At 29.9% G+C, this 23,256-nt stretch overlaps 2 protein-coding genes across 2 annotated transcripts in view; one reads left to right on the top strand and one right to left on the bottom strand.

Annotated features, from left to right (window-relative positions):
• Positions 1 to 18,229, top strand: part of LOC132947847 (alkaline phosphatase-like) — a 23,978-nt gene extending 5,749 nt beyond the window's left edge. The window contains exons 2-8 of the mRNA XM_061018079.1: positions 154 to 356; positions 4,086 to 4,287; positions 8,233 to 8,396; positions 13,053 to 13,266; positions 16,786 to 16,919; positions 17,381 to 17,813; positions 17,870 to 18,229. Of these exons, the coding sequence (XP_060874062.1) occupies positions 154 to 356; positions 4,086 to 4,287; positions 8,233 to 8,396; positions 13,053 to 13,266; positions 16,786 to 16,919; positions 17,381 to 17,813; positions 17,870 to 18,069 (1,550 nt within the window). The 3' untranslated portion in view covers positions 18,070 to 18,229. The remainder of the gene's footprint in view (positions 1 to 153; positions 357 to 4,085; positions 4,288 to 8,232; positions 8,397 to 13,052; positions 13,267 to 16,785; positions 16,920 to 17,380; positions 17,814 to 17,869) is intronic.
• LOC132947849 (glyceraldehyde-3-phosphate dehydrogenase) lies at positions 18,058 to 23,256 on the bottom strand. The gene is made up of 6 exons (XM_061018080.1): positions 23,102 to 23,256; positions 20,247 to 20,472; positions 19,798 to 20,168; positions 19,572 to 19,732; positions 18,486 to 18,680; positions 18,058 to 18,412 (listed from the first exon to the last, which is right to left on the bottom strand). Exons 2-6 carry the CDS (start codon positions 20,446 to 20,448, stop codon positions 18,343 to 18,345), a joined length of 999 nt encoding a protein of 332 aa, XP_060874063.1. The 5' UTR covers positions 20,449 to 20,472; positions 23,102 to 23,256; the 3' UTR covers positions 18,058 to 18,342.

Genomic DNA, 23,256 nt, shown 5'->3' with positions numbered 1-23,256 from the left:
ATCAGGTATAATATACTTTATATACGTATCCCACTTAAATGGATCTCTCGTAGTGACCACTCCATAGTTCATACATTAATAATATGTTTAGTGTGCGTGTTATAATATAGTGTATTATACGCACAATGTACGAATAAATACGTTATTATGTAGATGAAGCGTATTGGATGTCGGTGGGCAGAGCTGAGCTGAACGACGCTCTGAACGTGGTGGTCAACAACAATGTGGCGAAGAACGTGATCCTGTTTATCGGTGACGGGATGGGACCGAACACGGTAACGGCCACCAGAATTTACAAGTACAATGAGAGCGGACGATTGACTTTTGAAGAGTTTCCGCACGTGGGCTTGCTTAAAGTGAGTACACAATTGCAATACATCGGTTGTATTATACACCTATTACACTAATACTATTCTCATAAATCATAATAAATATGGTATATGGTACAAAGTGAATCTTTTAAGAGTAAATAACTTTGAATAAAAAGTTTTGTACATAATGCGAAGTCATCGGAGCAACAATGTTGCAAAATCGTTTTATAAATATTTTTTATCAATATCGGTTTTGGTTTTTACTTATTTGAATGACGCAGCAAACATTTTTAATTTCAAAAGCAGAATTTTTTCTGAGAATTTCAAAATGTAGGTAGGTACAATTTTGAATGAGTAAGTTATTTAGTTATAATTCTGTGTATTTACGAGGACAACGGTGTCGTGGACCTCGTGGTCCTTAAGTGATCGAATAATGTCAAGCAAAATAATGTTTAATACACAATGTATAATATTATATACACGGAAACGGTCACTAAACCATTTATGTCACCAAGTCGTTTTTTCACCGAAGGTCACTATTTTCAATGGGTGACTACTGACTATTGTCAGCTATTGTTAAAATCCAACATAATTGTCATGCAATTATTATTGGGATCACTGCAGGAATAGGAAACAGAAGAAGCAATTTTATAAAAATTTCATACTATCTCGATGTTTGTGACACATACGCGCTCTGTGTAATGTTGTATATACTTTTGTCATAATACACATAATTATAGTAAGAAGAAACGCGTTGTTTTAACAGATATTTAAACAAGATTGTATAATAATTATATACACACTAGCTGATCCCGTGTACTTCGTTGCCCGTTAAATGTACCAACTCTATATGACTCAAACTTTGTTCAATTCGTTATTTAGTATTCGGTGGTATGGTGTAAAAAAATTATCTTCACTTTTCTGTCGCCTGGAATAAAAATTCTGATTCGCAGCAGTACATTACCAGGTAGGTAATCTACCCGCGGTAGATCGCGGACCCCGTGCTGTTTGTACGTAACGTATGATTTAACTCTAAAGTATCAAAGTTATACCAAGTTTATCGTTTTTACTTAATTCCATTTACGGTGGATTAATGTAATCAGTTATACTAACACCGTACTAAAAACATTCGCATTAACTATTAAAATTTTATTCGAAATCTAATCTTGATATTTTAGGTGCATATAAACCCGCTCCCCAATGCGCATTAACTGCTGCATATAAACGTGGTATTGACTGGGAAATAAGTGGCAATAACGCTAATTTTCATTACTTTCAGGCGATGATGCATTTAGAAATATTTCCTAAGTAATGAGTAATGACGATAACTCCGGGCTTTTCCAGATAATATGATCGATAACAATTTTAAATCAATTAAAATCAAAAATCAAAAATCTATTGTAAACTGGTTTTTGGTGAACTTTAATTTATTGTAGGTACTTATTATAAGTTGTTAACGTAAAAGTTCAAAAAAATATATATTTGTAAACTTTAATTAGTAAAGTTTGCGTTGTAAAGTCGATTAATCTATAATCGGTACTAACAATAGTTAACGTACTTTCTAGCTCTGATATTTCGATGGTCGTACATTAGGTACATTTTAAGTAAAAGATAGCCGTCTATCGGATACATAATTTATGTCGTCTATATATTATAGTAATTAGTAGAAATACAAAATAAACCACGATAACTTATTGGTTATAATAATTGATTAATAATCATATTAATTAAATTTATTTTATTTTATTTCAGTATAATTAAATTATAATACAATAATAATATTAAGAGCTGATACGTATACCAACTGAGCTAAGTTCGTATCTGGCATTCTGATAGATAAATATTAAATACATAATATTACCTATAGTAACAATATTTTCTAAAATTTATATTCTGATCTATTTTATTATAAACTTACAATTTTTTAAGGTAATTATAAAAGAAAAGAAAAAAAATGTATAAACATAACCTATTATGGTAAAAAGGCAAATTATCATATTCGATTTTAGAAATTTTGAGAAATTCCACCGGTATAATACTAACCTTCAAAGTGTCATATGGTACATAAAATTTTGAAAATAAATTTATTATTTATTTTATTTATGTAATATTAAGTATAAATGTATAATTTACCTTATATTATGTATTATTAAATTTCTGTGCCATTTAAATATTTCGCTAAACAAAATTATCAACATTGTCTATCAGTATTATACGTTAAGATTATTTCCGAGTCATAGTTGTAAATGTGTTAACAAAATATTTGAATTTTACAACCTAACCTATGCTGTCAGTTAATGCCTAGGCATTGACAATATTAGCTACTAATGTTATGAATTTATGATATTGGCTAAGCATTTACGTTATTACATAATTTACATCATCGACGGTAACATATATATATATTTATACTTATACATAATATATCAGGCGCCTAACCTATATAGCGTACCTATATATTATACTTGTTGGTAACATTTTTAAAAATTTTATTTACACAATTGTACTCATCAGCAGCCGCTTTAAAATTACAATTATTTATTACTACAATATTACCTATAGGGCAAACAGTTATAAGATAAAAACGTAGGTAATATCACATATTATCAGTAATAAATTATAATTTAAGAATATAAAAATTATTATCTATTTTATTACAAAAATATTATATTATTTTATGTACCTACTAGGATTATATTTATATTATTATTATTATTCCGATATTTTTACATAATGTAAATACCATTAAAATATATTCAACCAACTTTTCTAAAAATCATTTATTTTGTGAGTATTATAATATAATAACTATACGATATTTAAATATGCAATTTAATTTAAAATATGAGAATTCTTAACAGCATTACGAATTTCAAGTTTTTACGTAAGTATGCATTCTACAAAAACATCATCAAAATAAATGTCTACTATTTATAATGATCGTATGTAAATTTAAATACAGTAGCTAAGTTAATTCATTTGTTATACCTAAAAATAAGTGAATTAGCCATTATTAAAATATATAGTGTCGTGTTTTTTATGCACACTTCTGTTGTTCTGTGTAAATTGTTATTAATGATGCTGACATAGAATATTATTGCAAATTAATTTTACACATGTAAATATGTAAATTTGTTACGTATTTATCCAATTGCTAAACACAATTTTACTTACAAACCTCTTATTTAAATTTTAAAAAATCTCAATATTTTAACGACTGTATAAGAAATTTAATATCGTGATTTTTCATTATAATATAGTTATAGTTCACTTTAATAGTTATTAATAGATACAGTATATAGATATATACGTCTACCAAACACATTTTTGTGCATACTACATGCAAATCAATTTTAATAACATTTTAGATTTTGAGCAGTGCGATGTGTGTATTGATTTTATACAATGATGTGTATTTAATTGTTTTCATTTTTGATCACGAAGAATGTATTGATTTTACAATATCGTAATATTAATGATGTGTGTGTGTTTTTTTGTGTGTCTGTCATCACTTTTTCGGGACAGTAAAAATGCTTCGATTTTCTTCAACAGCATCTTTTCTGATAGAAAAGTGAATCTAGTTGGTAATTCAATGTGAGGAGGGGTTAACTCTAAACAAAATAACCGTAGATACATGCAATTTTATGCATGAAGGTATACTAAAATAGGATATAAAGACAGACTGTCTTATAATGTAAAATAATGTAATATAATATTATGAAATTATATTGTGTTGGGTAATATATACGTGCGGAATCACATTTTGCGTTTCAGACGTATTCGGTCAACAAACAAGTGCCGGATGCAGCGAGTTCAGCAACTGCAATGTTCACGGGTGTAAAGGTCAATCAGAAGACTATTGGCCTGGACGCGAATTACCAGATCAATGATACAACTCACTGTAACAATGCCGGTTCGCAGAGGATCGGACTTACGTCGTTGGCCACGTGGGCGCAAGATGCTGGAAAAAGCACCGGTATGACGCACTTTAAATTTGTTATATGTGATATGTTTTAAACTAAATTGTTTTTTTAGGTAAATAGCTACGTTAATACAATGATTTATCATATTATTATCATGACATTTTTATTAAAAGTTTATAAGACTATATGATCGGCTACGTTAGGTTAGGTTAGTACTTCAACAATATGCGTGAATATAACAAAGAATACGCGTTGTATACATATTATCAAAGACGCAGGCAATAGGTCACTAGTTAAGCAGTTACATTTGTATTTACTTTATAACGTCGTTGACTTTTTTTTTATTTTGTAATGTGGGTATAATATTATTGACACATATAATACAAGTATAATAACAGGTGGAAATTGTGAATCTTCAGATACATAATTGTCAAGTATATAATCAGTAAATTCTGTCACATCGGGTGGTGCTATATACATAAGCTCAACAAAACCACGTTCAACTTCATCAGACGACAAAAAACTCAAGGCAAAAAAATTTTGAAGCCAAACCCCTGTATCTGTTTTCTTGGTGTAATGCTACAATAAATGTTTGCTATTTTATATTTTACGAAACCAACTTTGGTTTAAGGGGTATGAATAGCATTGAAAAATTCTATGAAAATGTACTTCCAATAATATGGTTTATTGAGCGGTTTGAGAGTAAATACACCTATTATCAATATTGTAGAAGAGAAGTTAATTTATGTCTGTATAAAAATCAATTTTAAATATTTTAATTACTAAACTCAATAATTCAAATTGAAAAAGTAAAATATCACAAGTTTTAGAGTTAAATATTGGACTTTGAAAATAAAATATCGAAAATCAACTCCTATACAAGCCTAGATAAACTTCTTCTCTTCAATTTGTATAATAGGTGTTCATACTGTAATGTCACTCAGTAAGCTATATTATTGGAAATACGGAACTAAGTTTCAGTGTTGCACTAAAATTCACATTTGTAATATAGCGTGTAAAATGCTGTGGTACTGACATGTGCGTGCACGTGCGGGTGCGCTTCGCTATTATTTACACACAGTCACTCACACTAATGATCACTTACCACGCACACATTTACATGACCCGCGTGCACACAAATAGAAAATTGCCTATATTGGACTCCTTAGAAACCGTCAGTATGCATACCCCTTAAGTGAAAAGAACAACCAATTATTCGACAATATTAGGGAAAATATTTTTGACCGATATATGAACTGATTTTTCAAAATCCAAGTGGAGAAATTTAACATCTAAACTTTGACCAAGAAGTTCTAGACATAAGTTTTTAATTGTAGTCCAAAATGTTGAATACATTTCAGTTGATTTTTGATTTTAAAAACGTTTAAATTACCGGTACATAAAATTTATTTTTCCAAATATGCACAGTGTACATTTGTAAAAATTAATTATTTTTAGTACTCATTAGATTAGACTACGCGAAAAGACACAAGACTTTCGATTACCAGTTACAGTATCTATTGTACCCAAACGTGTATTCATAAATGCGCTCAAACGTGTAAACAATTTACAGGTAGATTGTTTATACTGCGCCCAAACGGGTTATTCTCGTTATACTTAGTGGCACGCAGTGTATAAATTAGTTTACAATCAGATACACATAAAATGGATTTATGATTAATTAAGGTAGCCGAAAAACAAAATTAATTTATTAATTTATCAGATCATTCTGTGTACCTATGGAACAATTATTTTCAAACGAAATAGCGATATAGAACGAAGAAAAGTGAGTGGTTAATTTAATGCAGACAGTTTGGGAGCGTCAACTGTTCCGCTAAGAAGGGGATGAAATAAAAGAAACATCGGCATCGATACGGCAATAGACAAGGGTAGGAATGCCTAGTGAAGAGCAAATAGTAAAATAGTCATGAGAGGTTGATATTTTAAGAACAAAAGCAATGTACCTTTGGTAAAAACACGTGTTTGAACCAGCTCTATACGTTGTCGGTCACGATCCAAATACCGATGGTATACGACCGGTATAATATTATGATGTATATTCCAAAATGGAGCAGACATAATATGTGAGAAGCAAAAAGAGCGGAGATATGAACCGAAAGAGAATAGCTTGGTATTGCGTTTAATGAAGCCCAGGACTTCCAAAGCTATCGACGGTGATATTATAATATAACGATGGTCAAATAAAATGATTAGGGTCAAGTAAAAGCCAAGATCTTTATTAACATTATATAACCACTCGAGTGAAAAGCCATTCAGGGCAACAGGAGTGGTGAAGAGGCGAGCGGCTCCACAAAATTACATTACGCCATATTTCTCAAGTTTTGGTATAAGTCCGACACGTAGAGCCCAGTCACAGAAGCAGTTGAGGTCAGTCTGTAGACGAATGCAGTCGTAAGTGGAGTTAATTTCCATGTTAAATTTAATGTCGTCGGCGAATGAAATAACTTTACAGTAGGAAATATGTCTATTGAGATGATAATTGATTAAGAGGGCAAATACGAGATGACCAAAATGACCTATTGGGGAACGCCAGAAGGTAAGGTGAAAGTATTGGAAGTAGCACCATGAACTGTCAATATAATATTATTAACAACAAACATAAATCATAATATCATTATAGATACTATATAAAATATATATTTTTACGCGGGAGCCGTAGGTAGTATATTAATAATAATTATTACTTATTAGATATACCTTTTGTTACTGTCCAATCACGCAACCCCGAAAAAAAATTACAACCAGTATTATAAGTATATTATTATTAAGGTTTATAAATCGGCAACTAAATCTATAATAATAATGTATAACGTAGGTATTAAGCATTTATGTGAATATTATAATGTAACAGTATTTATATTATACATTATCTTCCATTAATGTAAATGAATAATAATATTAGTAAGTAATAACACGTACGACAGATAATACTATAATAGTTTTTTTTATTATTACCATTTACCAACACCTTTATCATATTATCATATATTCATATTATATTCATATCCAGTAAAATATTTAAATATGTAATTATTTCGTGCCGTTCCATTCATGCCTCGTGGGTGAGCTGATAATATAATATTATGATATGGGTACTATTAGCTATGTTATAAGATACCCATACACCTCGTGTGCAGTATAATAATTAATAGTTACATGATTATGTAAACCGGTTGAAGTCAATTATATTTGTATACTTTAATCTACTATTATATATCAATTTTTTTATTATTATGTATTCTATTCAAATATTATTTTTATTATGAGTCGGTATTCTATTAAATATGTAAATAAAGTATGTTATAAACATTTTCATGGCCCTTTTTCACTACAAAAAACCGAATCCCAGATTAACGCATAGCCTGTTTCCGCACAGCACAAAAAAGGTCCAAATTCCGTTTCCGTCAAAATGTAATTTTTTGAGAAAAACATTTCAGCGAAGAATTTTTTGAGAGTAATATAAAAACAATGTAGCTATTTTATAAATAAATAATAATTTAACTAAAAAAATGATTCATTGTATCACAGTTAAATATACCGCGGACATACGGTTGCAATAATAGTTACAGTACCTATAAATATTAATTACTATACTGAGTGAATTATTTTCCTAGAAATATAAGTGATACAAGTAAATAACTTTTTTAAAAAAAATCATTTATCTATCATATTAAAATATTTTAAAATGGATTGAAAAAAATTCTCACAAATCAAATAAATGTATGAGTAAATTATAGTTTAAATATAATCCGTTATATTAACCGAAAAGTTAATAAAACCCGAACCCAAATCCGGAAAAAAAACCCGATTAAGTCGCGGTGTCTAGAACCCGATAAAACCACAAGCGACAATAATATTATTATTTCAGTTACAAAATCGTAATGCGCCAAATTGGCTAATGGAAAAAAAAATTGTTTTAATTTGATGACTCTGTTCGATTTCTTTCATCACTCATCACCATCGTGTGACGTTTACAGGGTTTGTGACCAACACCAGGATTACCGACGCTACGCCCGCCGCCCTATACGCCCGGACGTCGAACCGGAAGTGGGAATGCAACGCCGCCATGCCGCCAAGCGCGAAAAACTGCAAAGACATTGCCAGGCAGCTCATTGAAGACCGACCGGGACGACATTTTAAGGTACGTTATAATATTATCCTATTATTCCTATTACGCAATTTGTAGTCATGTGCCCATGTATAGGTAGTATATATATAGTATATTATTATGTACGTATATGAGACCTGATTTGACACAGGATTTAAGCGACACTTAAATGTTTAGGCAAGTCTCAAAATGTCTTGAAAATGAAATGACCAAAAAACAAGTATAGCTGTTACAAACTTTAAGATGAAAATATTTTATAGAATAGGCACGGCAGTGTATACAAATAGTCGAAATAATGCTTCGATTTTCAACTTCAGTATCTTTTACGATTGGAAAGTTGGTGCATATGAGATGTCAACATTCCCAGTAGTTTCCAAAAGAGTATGAAAAAACAAAAAAAAAAATTAGGAAAAACGGTAATTTTTACGCAAAATCGGTTTTCGACAAAACTGTAGATACTTTATAAATTTACATCATGAGTTTATTTTATCATTTTCTATACTGTTAATAGACGTTTTCAATTTTCAATTTTTAAAGTTTTTTTTCCATAAATGTCAATAAAATTTTAAAAAAGCTTGAATATTTAATACAAATCTCCTCATATATTCTTACAATATAAGTTTAAAATATTAAAAATATAAAGGCAAGAATTACTTTTTAGAAGCATTCAAAGATTTTAATAGATAAGGATTGAAAAACAAGGTTTCATGTAAGTAGTTCATACTGGAACCAAAGCTAAAAGATATATAAACACAATTTTTTTGTTTTAGTTATTTTAAGTTCAAATTTGGACGAAATTAAATATTTAAACGATGAATAACGTTTTTAGATTTGTGTTGTAATTTAAAATATTATTCGTGGATACTTCAAACTTCTAATATTATTGTACCTATACAAATATGATAACATGCAAATAATATTAATTCAACTTACCTACCGTATTAATAATATAAAATATCCTTGGCTGACAAATCGTCTTCGTTTAGAATCATTTTTTGTATACTGAAATTATATTATATCATTAAATTCAAATGTACACCATCCATTACAGTGACCCATTTGTAACCTACCGTAAAACAGAGCGACACCACCCACCTGCCCGCCTTTTTTATTTTGCATATAGGGGCTAAAATTAAAAAACTGTTTTTAAATTTTACCAATCTTTTTAGACTTTTAGTTGAAAAGGATCCAAAGTATTAATAATAAGTAAAACAGTGCACAGGGCCTCTGTTTATTTGAATCAGCCCCTGAATCTAACTGACCGTCCTTAAAGTGGCTCTCTAAAATAATCCAAATATTATTTTCCTCGAATCCCTCCAATAGTGTTATGTGTAAATCCATAAATGTGGTTATTATAATATTTTAAATTTTTATACATTTATATTTATCTATTTCTTATTTAAATTATAATAGGTATTATTCTTTATCCAGATGGCTGCGTGCGTTTGGTACACGTATTTTTGTTTATTCTTTAACTTTTCATTGTTATTATTAATATTATCGTTACATTATTATTATGTCGTGTTTACTACCTACGTGTGATATCTTGTCTGCAAACGACTCCCGGTCCCCAGAACGTTGGAATTCAAATATTTAGAATTTCGTACCGCGGCAGACAGTTATTATCTATTTATCTACAACACTAACTGCTCAGTAATATCATATTTTATCTCAATCATATTATCATATGCGGCGTCTAGAGACAATGGCTGATACGGCTAGCGTCTGTATGCGATACGACGTGTGTGAATACGTTTTTATTCCGAAAAAAAAGCATTCCCACGAAAGGTGTCGTATGTTATGACTTATGATATAAATAATATTATTATCGTATTATTCTATTCTGTGATAGCATCACGCGCGTCATTGTGTAAAATTGTTTGACGACGTTAAAGTGTAAAACGCATTAAATAATAAATGCCTACATTTGGTCATATTATATGGAGTAACAATATAATATTATTAATAACAGTTGTACATATTTTATACAAGTGGATAGGTACGTTATTATAATATGTTTTAATAATATTTACCTATGTAGAGTATGTAGCGTCGTATAGACATGTTGTAACTTGTTGTTGTAGTCTGCAGTGTCGTAACTATAGTCTAACAACAAACAAGTGCTACAAGACACAGCCCCACACAGGTGTACAGAGGCACACAGAGAAATTTTGAGAGCAGATGAAGTTAACAAAAGCACCAATCTACCTACCAATCTAATTTTAGATTCTGAGTAAAACGATGAATGTATTGACTTTGCAATGATGTGTGTTTTTTTATTTTCGTGTCTGTCATCACCGTTTGGGACAGTAAAAATGCTTAAAAATGTCCCAGTAGTCTTCAAAAGCGCCGCGAAAAACAAAAGAAAAATTAAGGAAAATCTGGAATTTTTACGCAAAATCTGTTTTCGAGAAAATCGATTTTGGTTTTTGGTGGAACTCTAAAACAAATTACTGTGGGTACATGAAATTTCCAATGGTTGTTTATATTTGCATTTCCTATACACGATAAAAATTTGAACATTTTTTGATTTTTTTTTTCAACTGTTTAGGAACATTTTCAGTTTTTATTTTTTTATTTAGTTTTTTTCTATAAATATCAATAAAATTTTATTTGTTGGTTAAAAAAGCTTGAACATTTAATAGAAGGCTCCTACTATATTATTTCAAAGGCAGATGAAAAAAATTAAAAATCCTTAGTCACCGTTTTTATTCATAGGTAAGCATTTTAAGTTTAAATCTTGACAAAATACGGAAAAATCACGAAAACTAGCAAATTATTTTGAGTTGAGAATTCATAAAAATTTTTCTTTTTAAAACTAAGATTTGAAGATGTAAGATTTGAATACAAGATCATCCATAGGTTTGTCTACCTTTATCAAAAAAAAAAAATGTCTACAAGAAAGTCAAATTAAATTTTTATGAGCGTTTGAAATTCATATTTTTACAACATTTGATATTCACTCGATTTCTCATGTAACGATTTTCTTATTTTGTTGTAATTAAAAAACGTATGACTGTAGATACTTGAAAATTTCACTGAATGTTTATATTAGCATTTTCTATAAACGATAAATTTTTGAAAATAATTTGACTCTTTTTGAGCTGTTTATGGACAATGTCAGTTTTCAATTTTTTTAGTTTTTTTTTTCTATAAATATCAATACAATTTTATTTATTGGGTAAAAAAACGTGAAAATTAAATGCAAGGCTCCTGATATATTGTTACAATAGCAGTTGAAAAATATTAAAAATACATAGGCACAATTTTTTTTTATAAGCATTTTAAGTTCAAATTTTGACAAAATTTATCAAATTTAAAGTTTAATAATTATTTTGTAGTTAAGAATTTATTAAATGTTTAACTTTTATAGCTAAGGATTTAAAATTTAAAACAAGGCAGTGGCCCACTTGTAACCTACTGTACAGCAGAGCGACATCCACTTGCCCACCTTTTTAACTATTTAACTACATCTTTTTTTGTTTTTATTAATAATTCTTTTTAAATAGATATTATCGACAAAGAACTTAGTCCATCTTGATTTTGTGTCGATCTTTGTTAAGATTTGATTCGTTTCATAGCTGAAAATGACCTTTCGATTGAAGGAGTTGTACTAGAAATAGTTGGGATGAGTTGCCCAAGTTTAAATACTTCTGGAAAAGCTGATACTAACAATATCAAATTCATCACCAAAAATTGACTGTCGGAGATTTAGACTCGACCAGATAAGATAACACTATGTGACGAAAGTATACGCCTTGTGTTCGTGTGCAACAATAATATTAGGATTATTATATTATGATAAAAAAAAACCTAATTATCGAATTTTGGGTACCTATCAGAAAAAGTATTTATAAACTTCCAAGTGCTGTGTAAAATAGTAGTCACCCCGCCCTACCCACACCCAGCCATACCTATTATGCTAGATCCGAGCTAGGTAATCGAAATCCGAAGCGCTTCTGTCAATAAATTGTATGCCTTTATGGCCTTAATTTATTAATTTTCTTCCCAATTACTATACAATTATAATACAGATAATTATTGAGTATGATTTCTGACGAGTAGATTATATCTAAAATAAAAAAACCAGTACATATTGCTTATCGACACAATGACATTTATATTTCTTCCTTTTTGAGGGGGCATGCGTCGCTTACCTCGCTTGCCCTGGCCGCACGCCACTGGTATAATATAAGTACTCAATTTTAGTGGAAATTACCTATATCTATTTATTTTTTTTTGACCAATTAGTAAAACTATACAAAAGCACTGTATTTTTTGATGCCTGCTCTTTTATAACCATGTCGCCTCCTAATTAATAAAATAATAATAATAAAAATAATAAAATATCTTCTGTGATATATAACTATATAGGTTACCTATAAGAACTGCTGTCTGCTGTAGTACCTATTACCTATATAAATAGGTATGTAATATATATTATATTACAATATAGTTACCACTTGCCTGTCCTACGTAATTTACTGCATGGGCTGACTGCAATTAAGTTGTTACAAAACGTCACATCTCACAATATAGAAATATTTTAAAGAATAATATTATATTTTTTTTAAACCCGAATGAGTTCGTCTTGCTCGACTTAATACTATAGGCGGGTTATTGCGTGTCCACTGTCCACCATAACACTATTTATAATATACAGCGTGCCGATTTGTTTTCCAAAAACAGGTTATAATGGGCGGCGGCAAGAAATCATTCGAAGCTAATTCACCGCCGAACCCAAAGGAACCCGTTGATAAATCCTTGTGCGTGCGAACGGACCGCAAAGATCTGATCCGTGAGTGGATAGACGACAAACTATCCAACAACCTGTCGCATCAGTTATTGACCAACGTAAGCGATATAAAACTGTTGGACACGGAACAAACAGAGTACATTTTGGGTGAGTAACCTACTAACGTCTAACATGGTAACATAATATGCTTTAAATTCTGTGGACGCCACTTTGGACCAGCACAAAGATAGTATTTTAAGCTATTTCCGACTAAATGAATCTTATAACCTATACCTTAATATAGTATATTGTCACCGATTATTGGACTCGTAGATTTAATATTTTAATATCCTGCAAGTACACGGAAGAATAAGCAAAAAGTTGTCTATTGGACTCATTACTCTTGTTAATGGGGTAAATGTGTATATATTTAAAACTGCATGTTTCCACATTTTGAGTCCATTTTCCCGATTTCATCGCATATATTTTGACTATTTCCTGGACTCATCACATCAAAATATATTAAAGTTTTAAACAATATTTTTTCTTTACAAACTGAAGTGATTACAAAACAATATTTTTGAAATTTTTCTATCTTTAACGTTATTAATGTTCATGTTTTTTTCTTTGTGAATGACAACATAGATACACGTATACATTCAAAATACAATAATAATAAATATTTATTACTACATAGCGTCATAGCCAAATTAAAACTAACTGACAGTGTCCGGTATTCAGAGGTTTCACAATACATATTTTTGTTCTCGAACATTTCGCTTTATTTCCTCATAATAGTTATTCAGTTTGGATTCAAATACTCTGATCCCAAAGTGAGTTTAATAAATGGCGATTATAGTGACCAGTATATTATTACATTATGGTATTTTACCTAGTTAGCCAGTTAGGTGTATTATACATAGAGACGTAGTTGAGGGGTGGGAAATGGGCTGATGGGTAGATAATGTGTTGGTCCATTGTTTTACTTTAAGTGTATTTGAGGAGTGGAAATCTAAAATGTAGGTAATATTGTCAAAATTGACAAAATCGAGTTATAGATATCGATTTTTCGATACATAGGATTGGCGTCGTCAGAATGGATCAAAACGTACTGTTTCCTGGTCAAATCTGCGATTCAAAATGACTGGTTAATCCAAAACGAACCTTTTCCATACATAAAAAAATGATATTTAGAAAATCAAAACGAACTTTTTTTAGTTTTAAGCCAAAATGTACTATTGAATAGGCACCAATCATTATAACTATACCAAAACGTACTTTTTTTATGTTATGCCAAAACGTACTTTAACCCGTGTTGTACGTATACCTATATAATACAGAGAAGTAAAAATGTTATTCCAAAAAGTATTAAAATTTAATTTTAAAAATTTTAGTTAAGAGGATGTCAGTACACCATTTGTTTTCTCTCTCTGGCCCACTCGCAACATAAACAAAATGCATTCACGCAGAATCATTTTTTCTATGTTTTTAAGTAATCTTAGAGTAAAAACACCCATTACAAAAAAAATAGAGAATAATATTTTTGAGGGAATGACATATTGATTTGTCTATTATTATATCAATGAAAACATAATTTAAATGTACAACATTTTTTTGTTTATTTTGAAAGTCGAATACAAAGTCAAATAACAATACAATCGATATGTCATTCCCTCAAATATTAATCTCTATCTTTTTTGTAATAGGGGATTTTACTCTAAAATTACTTGAAAACATAGACAAAATGAGTCTGCGTTAATGCGTTTGGTCTATGTTGCGCGTGGTACAGAGAGAAAACAAATAGTGCCCTGACATCAAGATTTAAATTAAATTAAAAATATAACAATAGAATATTTAATAAATTTGAATGTTTTTAGTATAAAAATATATTATTAAAAAATTTAAAAAAAACTTTTTTTTTCAAAATGATTCGTCTGGTTATAAATGGTTGTTTTTATTGGAAATGTTAAGATACAGAAAATCGCGAAAAATCAGTATTTAGGCAATAGTGCGTTTTGGATTTCCACCCCTCATTTATGATTTGCATTTGTACCTATAACTAAATGAATTACTTGATATCCCCCGATTTTTTTCTTTCGTGCAAATGGATAGTTAAATTTCCATATCTATTTTAAGAACAAAATTCATGAGGAAGCCATTCACTAGGAATTGAATTCCGGGAGTCCCAACCACGAATCAATCAATTGTAAATTGATAACTTTTTATGAAATTAGTGCAGTAGTTCGCAAAGAACAAACATATTAAACAGAATAATTTAATTATATATATTATAATATAGTAAAATTGTTAAATTAGAATAGTGAACATTGAACATGAAACATGTTTGTCATTATCAGTATCACAGTGACGAGACATAACATTTAGTAATTTTTTTGGTGGTCATCTACAAGGCTGGGCAAGTTAATGATTTTTTTTAACTCAGTTAACTTAAGTTAATATGCACCAATAACAAAAAGTTAAAAGTAAAAAGTTAATTTAACTATAGGTTAACTCAGTTAAGTTAAAAGTTAATACACACTTTTTGCTAACTTTTTATTAAATTTAAAAAAAGTTAATTTGTTTATACAACGCTAGCGTACTTAATTTTTTTCCAACCCAAAACTAAATTATAGACTATAGTATTTATACTTTATACAGCATTTCCATATAAGTTAGATTCAAATGATATAAATTTTTAACTTTAAACAATTTTCGGTAATTATTTTTTTAAATGAAAACAAAATAGACTGAAATAGTGAATATAATAAAATCAAAAACAAAATAAATTAACTTAACTTAATAATAATAATAATACTAAAGTTAACTTACTTCTTAAAATAAAAAATTATCTCGTTAATTTCACGTTAATTAAAAAAGAATTTTAGTAAGTTAACAGTTAAGTTAATGAAAAGCCAAAAGTAACTAGTTAAGTTAAAAAGTTAAAATTAAATTAACTTTTTAACTTAACTTTAACTTCTTAACTCGTTAATGCCCAGCCTTGGTCATCTCTTGTAATATTATATGTATTATATAGTGGTTACCACTTATCAGTTATCATTACTCATAGTAATTACCTTATGATCAATATGCTATAGCCAATACTGATTAAGTAAATATTTCCCTTGTGTAGTCGTGTAAGAACTAAGAATAGTGACATAGGAACCTAACTAATACTAAAATTATGCTAATTTGATGCTGTAACAGAAACAAACTAATTTAGTACTCTTTTAGTCTATTGACTATAAAGTTTAAATTATGTTCGACACCTTAATCCTAACTGGGGGATGGAGTGGACGAGCGGATTAAGGCGTCGGTGGCGACGCACATCGGCGCCGGTTCGAACCCGGCAGCAGGTGGCATTTTTCTTCGGGCAAGTCACGGTGTCCGCACATGGCAAACAGGTGCCCACTAAAAAATTTGCCACATAAAAAACACACGTGTTTACAACCTACAATTTTTCCCCAATAAACAAAAAACAAACAGCTAATGGTTAGTTGCAGGGCTTCATGATCAATTAAAAAAAAAAATATTATTACTGAATTATATAATTGTTATTTACTAACCAGACACATTATAATAATACCTAATTATCATTCTTGATTAGGTTTTTTTTTTTTAATCATCACAGATTTAAGCAATAACTTAATAAGCACTCAGTAAGTATTTATGATTATATTTAATATTTAGGATTATTTACAAACGGAACAATGCCAATGGAATATACTAGAAGTAAAAAGTCATTAGGAATACCATCACTAGAATTAATGACTGAAACAGCTATTAAAGTAATTTCAAAAAATGAAAATGGATTTTTTTTAATGGTATGTATATTTCTTAATATAAATAAAAATTTGGTATCAACAATTTAAAAAACTTGCCCAACAATTTAACACCTAAATGCTAAGTACCTATTCTTAGACTCTTAAGCAAATGGTATAATAATAATATTGGAAATTATTATGTTAATAAATGATACTAACATCTATAAAATTCTTAAGATAACTTCTGTATAATTGTACCTTGATTGTACATTTACACTATAATATTTTAACTTATCCTATTGGAATCCACTGATTTCAGTAACTATGTACATAATATTAATAATAATTTAATTGTTTTACAATATAAAATTAGTTTGAGCAAAATTATATTATTTAAGTATAAGGGTTCAAATAATATTAAAGAAAGTTTGTAAATCCAATTCCTAATTAATAAGCTTACTATTTGAGTCTTTTTCATACATTTTAACTACTTCATTTCACTTAATAATATTGTCTCATAGGTGGAAAGTGGGTTAATTGATGCAGCACACCATCAGAGCACAGCCAGGTTAGCTCTAGACGAAACTGTCGAATTTGATAAGACAATCAATACTTCAATCAATTTGCTACGACAGTTAGACATGTTAAATGACACATTAGTGATTGTGACCAGTGACCATGCAAACTTATTATCAATTAATGGATATCCAAATCGAGGAAATAATATTCTAGATGTGGCAGGAATATCAGAATCAGATGACGTTAGATACACAACATTAACATATTCTATAGGATATGCTAAGCGCCCAGTGTATACCCGTTATGGTAGTATAGTCATTAGACAGGATCCAAAAGCATCCGGTAATACAACTAATCATGATTATACTCAACAAGTTGGTATTCCGGAAGAGACAGGTCTACATGGAGGAAGTGACGTAGCAGTATATGCCAAAGGTAAATATTTAGTAGACAATTAATATATCAATTTCTTACTCAAATATTTGTTATAGGACCAATGGGACATTTGTTTCATTCCATTCACGAACAAAACTATATTGCCCATGCAATAGCATATGCAACAAAAATTGGTGCTTACCAAAGTGAACAATCAATGAACCAATCTTATATACATTTTTCAAGCATTTACCTTATAAGCACATTAATTTTGTCATTGTTGTATTTTAATGAAGTTACAGTATTAAGATTTTGATAATAATTTTATTGTCTTCTAAAATTCATTGTTTTATTTATTATTTTTATATCGAGGTAGGTATATAATTGTTTGTTCTTTTATTTTAGGATTTTTACATAAACAAAAATATAATTTCTATAAAAAAAAAAAAAAAATTGATTATTTCTATTCAAAATTTCACACAGTAAACAAAAATATTGATGATGGGGAACAAAAAAAATGTAGTTTTATTCTAAAACACAAATGTGTAGTTACTTATCGCAACTATTAGTAGTAGCTTGAAACTACGGTTTAATCCTTAGATTGCATGTACTTGATCAAGTCCACAACACGGTTGGAGTAACCATATTCGTTGTCGTACCTTAAAAATAAAAATAATAATTAATTAATTAATAGGTACATGGTCAATCTTTGTTTTATTTATAATTCATTACCATGAGATAAGTTTGACAAATTGGTCGTTCAATGAAATTCCCGCCTTAGCGTCAAAGATTGATGAGTGGGTATCACCAATAAAGTCGGAAGACACAACTTCATCTTCAGTGTAACCCAAAATTCCTTTCAATGGTCCTTCTGCGGCTTCCTTGACTTTATCTTTGATATCTTGGTATGATGCTGGTTTTGCAAGTCTAAAATACAAAATGTATTAATTAATTGTTTACTAAAACAGTAAACTACATAATGAAATAAATATTAATTTAAAAAAAAAAAAAATTGACAAACTGACAGATTTTAACCATTTAAACTCTAGCCTGAGCTGTAGTATACTTGTATATATATTTTTAAATGTAAGTTATAGCTGATATTCATCAGTTTCAATAGTTTTTATATTTTTAACCAATACAAATATAGTTATTATACTCTATTCAAAATAAGAATGGTAATAGGCATTAAAAACAGTCAGACGCTTCCCCCACTGAGTCAACACAAGAGGCTAGTATTTTGGAACAAAGCTATGCCTTGCCTCTGTGCACAAATTAGCAGCAGACTGCCATTCTTATTTTGATTATAGTATAATTTCTAATCATCATTGTACTTTACTGAATTGCTTAAGAGGATATTACACCGAAATTTGTTGTCTCCATCTTACAAGTGTTTAACATGTGCAATTTAAAGGGTAGATTATTATCTAGGCAATCTCATGTGCTTTTTTTATTAGGTTTTAATTACAAATAGCGAGTTATGAGTATTTAAAAATGTAAATTGTTTGTACATCTTAAAATACTTATAACTCGCATTAAAATTAAAATATAATAAAGACCTGATGAGATTGCTTACATAATAATCATACCTGTAAATTTTATAAGAGGTCAATTCACTCCAATTTTTTCAACTAACAGAGCAAAAAAGCGTTAATTTGTTGTTACGCATTTGTAAGACGGAGACAACAAATGGCGGTGTAACATCCTCTTATGAGTATTTGGTATTCAAAAATGATTTGTAATTCTTATGCAGTAAGATATGTTAACAGTAATATGGTTATAATCAAACTAAAACAAATAGCACTTTTGATAACTCACCTTACAGTCAAGTCAACAACAGAAACATTAGCGACTGGTACTCTGAAAGCCATTCCAGTTAATTTTCCATTAAGTTCTGGGATAACCTTACTAACAGCCTTGGCTGCTCCAGTAGATGCAGGAATGATGTTTTGGGCAGCACCTCTGCCATCTCTCCACAACTATAAATAAAAAAAAATTGAAATGACACAAATAATGTTAAAAGTAACAATTTTCTAAAACTAACTTTTCCAGATGGTCCATCGACAGTTTTTTGGGTGGCGGTGGTAGCGTGAACAGTAGTCATAAGACCTTCAACAATTCCAAAGTTGTCATGAATAACCTTGGCTAATGGAGCCAAGCAGTTAGTTGTGCATGAAGCATTAGATACAACTTTGAATGATGGATTGTATGCATCCAAGTTAACACCAACAACAAACATTGGTGCATCAGCACTTGGTGCAGAGATGATAACTTTCTTGGCTCCACCTTCTAAATGAGCAGATGCTTTTTCAATAGTAGTAAACACACCAGTGGATTCTACTACGTAATCAGCACCAGCAGATCCCCATTGGATGGCCTTTGGGTCTCGTTCAGAGAACACCTTGATCTTGTTTCCTAATGATTTTGTGACATAATAAGTATAAATATTAAGTTCAATAAAACATTTTAAACTTTAAACTGTAAAATATTTACCATTGACAATAAGAACGTCTCCATCAACAGAAACTTCGCCTTTGAAACGTCCATGAGTGGAATCGTACTTGAACAAATATACCATATATTCAATACCAATGAATGGATCGTTGATGGCTACAACTTTGGCGCCTTTTTCCAACGAAGCTCTCAACACCAATCGTCCAATACGACCAAATCCATTGATACCAATGTTAGACATATTTGTTTTTTTATATTGTATTTACTAAAAATAATAATAGTAGAATATAATTAATACAATTTATTATTAATAATAAAAAAAAAGGAAAAATCAAATATTTTTCAGGATCATTAAAATCGAAATCATAAAAACATTTTTTTATTTGGTTTAAAAGTTAAAGGTGTAAATTCCAAGGTCAGAAGTATCAACATAAACTGATAATGTTTGGTGTAAATTACCTATAAATTATAAATGTAGTACCTATATTATACATATTTATAACATTCAAAGAATAAATTACTTTTCAGTCATCAAGGCACAAAAAATAGATGAAGATTGAACCATTTTAAATAAATCACTATATTTTTTAAGTATTATAATTACTATTATATGAGATTTGGTTCTTATTTTAAGACCTAAGACTGGTTAACAGATTTAATCTGAAACTAATATCGATAAAAAAAACCTTGATAATTGTGTTCTATTCAGAATTCCGAGCCAATGGATGAAAATGTGTCAAAATCGGATACCTATTCCACTGGCACTATTGACCAACATAGCTGCTTCATATCATCAGCCAATTTTTTACCTCCACATTAAGGGGTCGAGCATAACTGGACATTCTTATTCTAAATAGATTCTGTTCAATAGAGTATAGAGAACTGAAAACGCTTTAATTTTTGTTCTTTTAGAAGCGTTTATTGGTTATTGCATATCGTTCATCAAAATATTTATTTAAGTATTAACAATCAGACGTTGGTTACCTTATATTTAAAACCAAAACCCATACTTAATAAAAATAAGTGTTAAATTTTTCCAATTTACTAATGAGGCATACCAACATAAAAATAATCATAAATCAAGGGCTTATAAGAAATATTTCTCTGATTAAAGATGGCTTAACTTTTTTAAAGCAGTTTTAGCCTATGACCTTACAGAACTTATAGACATAAAATTAATTTATGTACATTAATCACATAAAATAGTATATTATGATTGAAACATTTCTTTGATATAGGTACCATTCTCATATTCTGGGAGTTAATAAAAACTAACATACCATATTAGCTTTAAAATTGTAAAAATGTTTTACTAAATAATGGCTATAAAAATATTTTAACTTTAGGTACAATGTAATTCAAAATGTTTATATTAATTATTACTGTAGCCGTGGGTTAGAAAAAGGTCATCACATTTGGCATTGTTACCAATAAACATAAACACGTTCAATTATGAAAATATCTGTAAGCTGTGGTAATGACTTTGATTTTAAGTTCAAATAGCCAAATAATTTTAAGACTAGGTACCTTGAACTGAATTTTAAGTATAAAATTATGAAATAATTTTTATTTTAATAGTTGTGGATACCTAATACAATTAAATTTGTATACAATACTTTTATCAAAATTAATTAGGTACTCACATTAATATTATATTATATTTAAAGTATATTAAACAAGGGTTTTCTAATGTCTTTGATCTCATACAATAAAATATTAATATATAAATAATTTAAATAATGTCATACAATTAGAAAGGAAAAACCACCCATAACCTATAGTGTTGATTAAATTGAATTGTTAAGGTACAGGGAAAAATATTTAAAACAGCTCACAATAAGACAACTTCTACTATGCAGTATTTATGTACGTTGATATGCATTATACATAGATACATACAAAATATATGTATACGTATCTGAAGACAAGGTACCATCACAATAAATTGTTGAGTGAATGTAATTAACAAGGTTTAAACATAAAAATATAATGCCAGAGTATTATTCTCAATTTATTTTTAGTAAGACTACCAAGATTTTCAATGAAGAGTGTATCTATACATAAAAGTTCAATATTGAGCGTTCGAGAGTTACATATTATTGTGCGGTATATCAGTTGAAAATGTTTATTTAATCGCAATTATTGTCAGTATTTAATTAAAAAAAAAAAAAAATTATTAAACGAAGTTGAACGATACATTTTTATTTTGATTCCACGTAGCCAGTAGGTAGGATAATTATAGGTCACCCGGTGAATTCATCACGCCCGAAATAGAAACACAATTGTAAGGGCAATCAAAACACGTTGAAGGGCAGACAACACAAATTGCAAACATTGATAACACATTACTCAACTTGTGGGTTAAACGAGCGACAAAGTTCAAACGGAGGATAAACGGACGTCAAACGCCAAAGTCGATTCAATGTGAAGGTCGACCAAGGTCAGAGAGTATTGATCGGAGTCTAGCGGATAGTCGGCGGAGAGCAGACGTGCGGAAGTATGTATAATACAAAAACTCGACGATTTGATGATAAAAAAAAAAACCTAAAAATCTGTGGTAGACAAAAATGGTTTTTCGACGATTTAGATAATCGTTGCACGCCGCTCCGTGGCGGACAATGGCGGCGAACCGGCGACTGAACGACCAAATCCGCCGCCGTCAGATCGTCACAGCATTGAACGATAAACCATATAGACCACGTAATAATATAACGCAACAAGATTATGTGTTTGAAAACGAACGTAATATGATATAACAACAATACGAAACGAAATCGCTCGCGGAGAGAGAAGCGAATAAAGAGTTCGTTTCGCGTGGAGGCGGACGACCAGGAAGACGACGATCTGTAGATCGGATGAAAGACGACACAAATAATTATTATTCAAAATCTTACCTGAAGGAAGTAGAGATGATTGCGTCGAGTGTGCTGACTCGATGGGGTGTGTACCGTAAATGACTGAATTGGGACGACTACGATCGGCACTTCGACTTCGGTAGGCGGCTGGCCCGGCGGTCTGCGCCGGGAACGCTTCGTGTATACGTCGGCCA

The sequence above is a fragment of the Metopolophium dirhodum genome, chromosome 6, assembly GCF_019925205.1.
Source record: "Metopolophium dirhodum isolate CAU chromosome 6, ASM1992520v1, whole genome shotgun sequence".
In the NCBI taxonomy this organism is placed as follows: domain Eukaryota; kingdom Metazoa; phylum Arthropoda; class Insecta; order Hemiptera; family Aphididae; genus Metopolophium; species Metopolophium dirhodum.
This window is presented reverse-complemented; position numbering and strand designations above follow the sequence as displayed.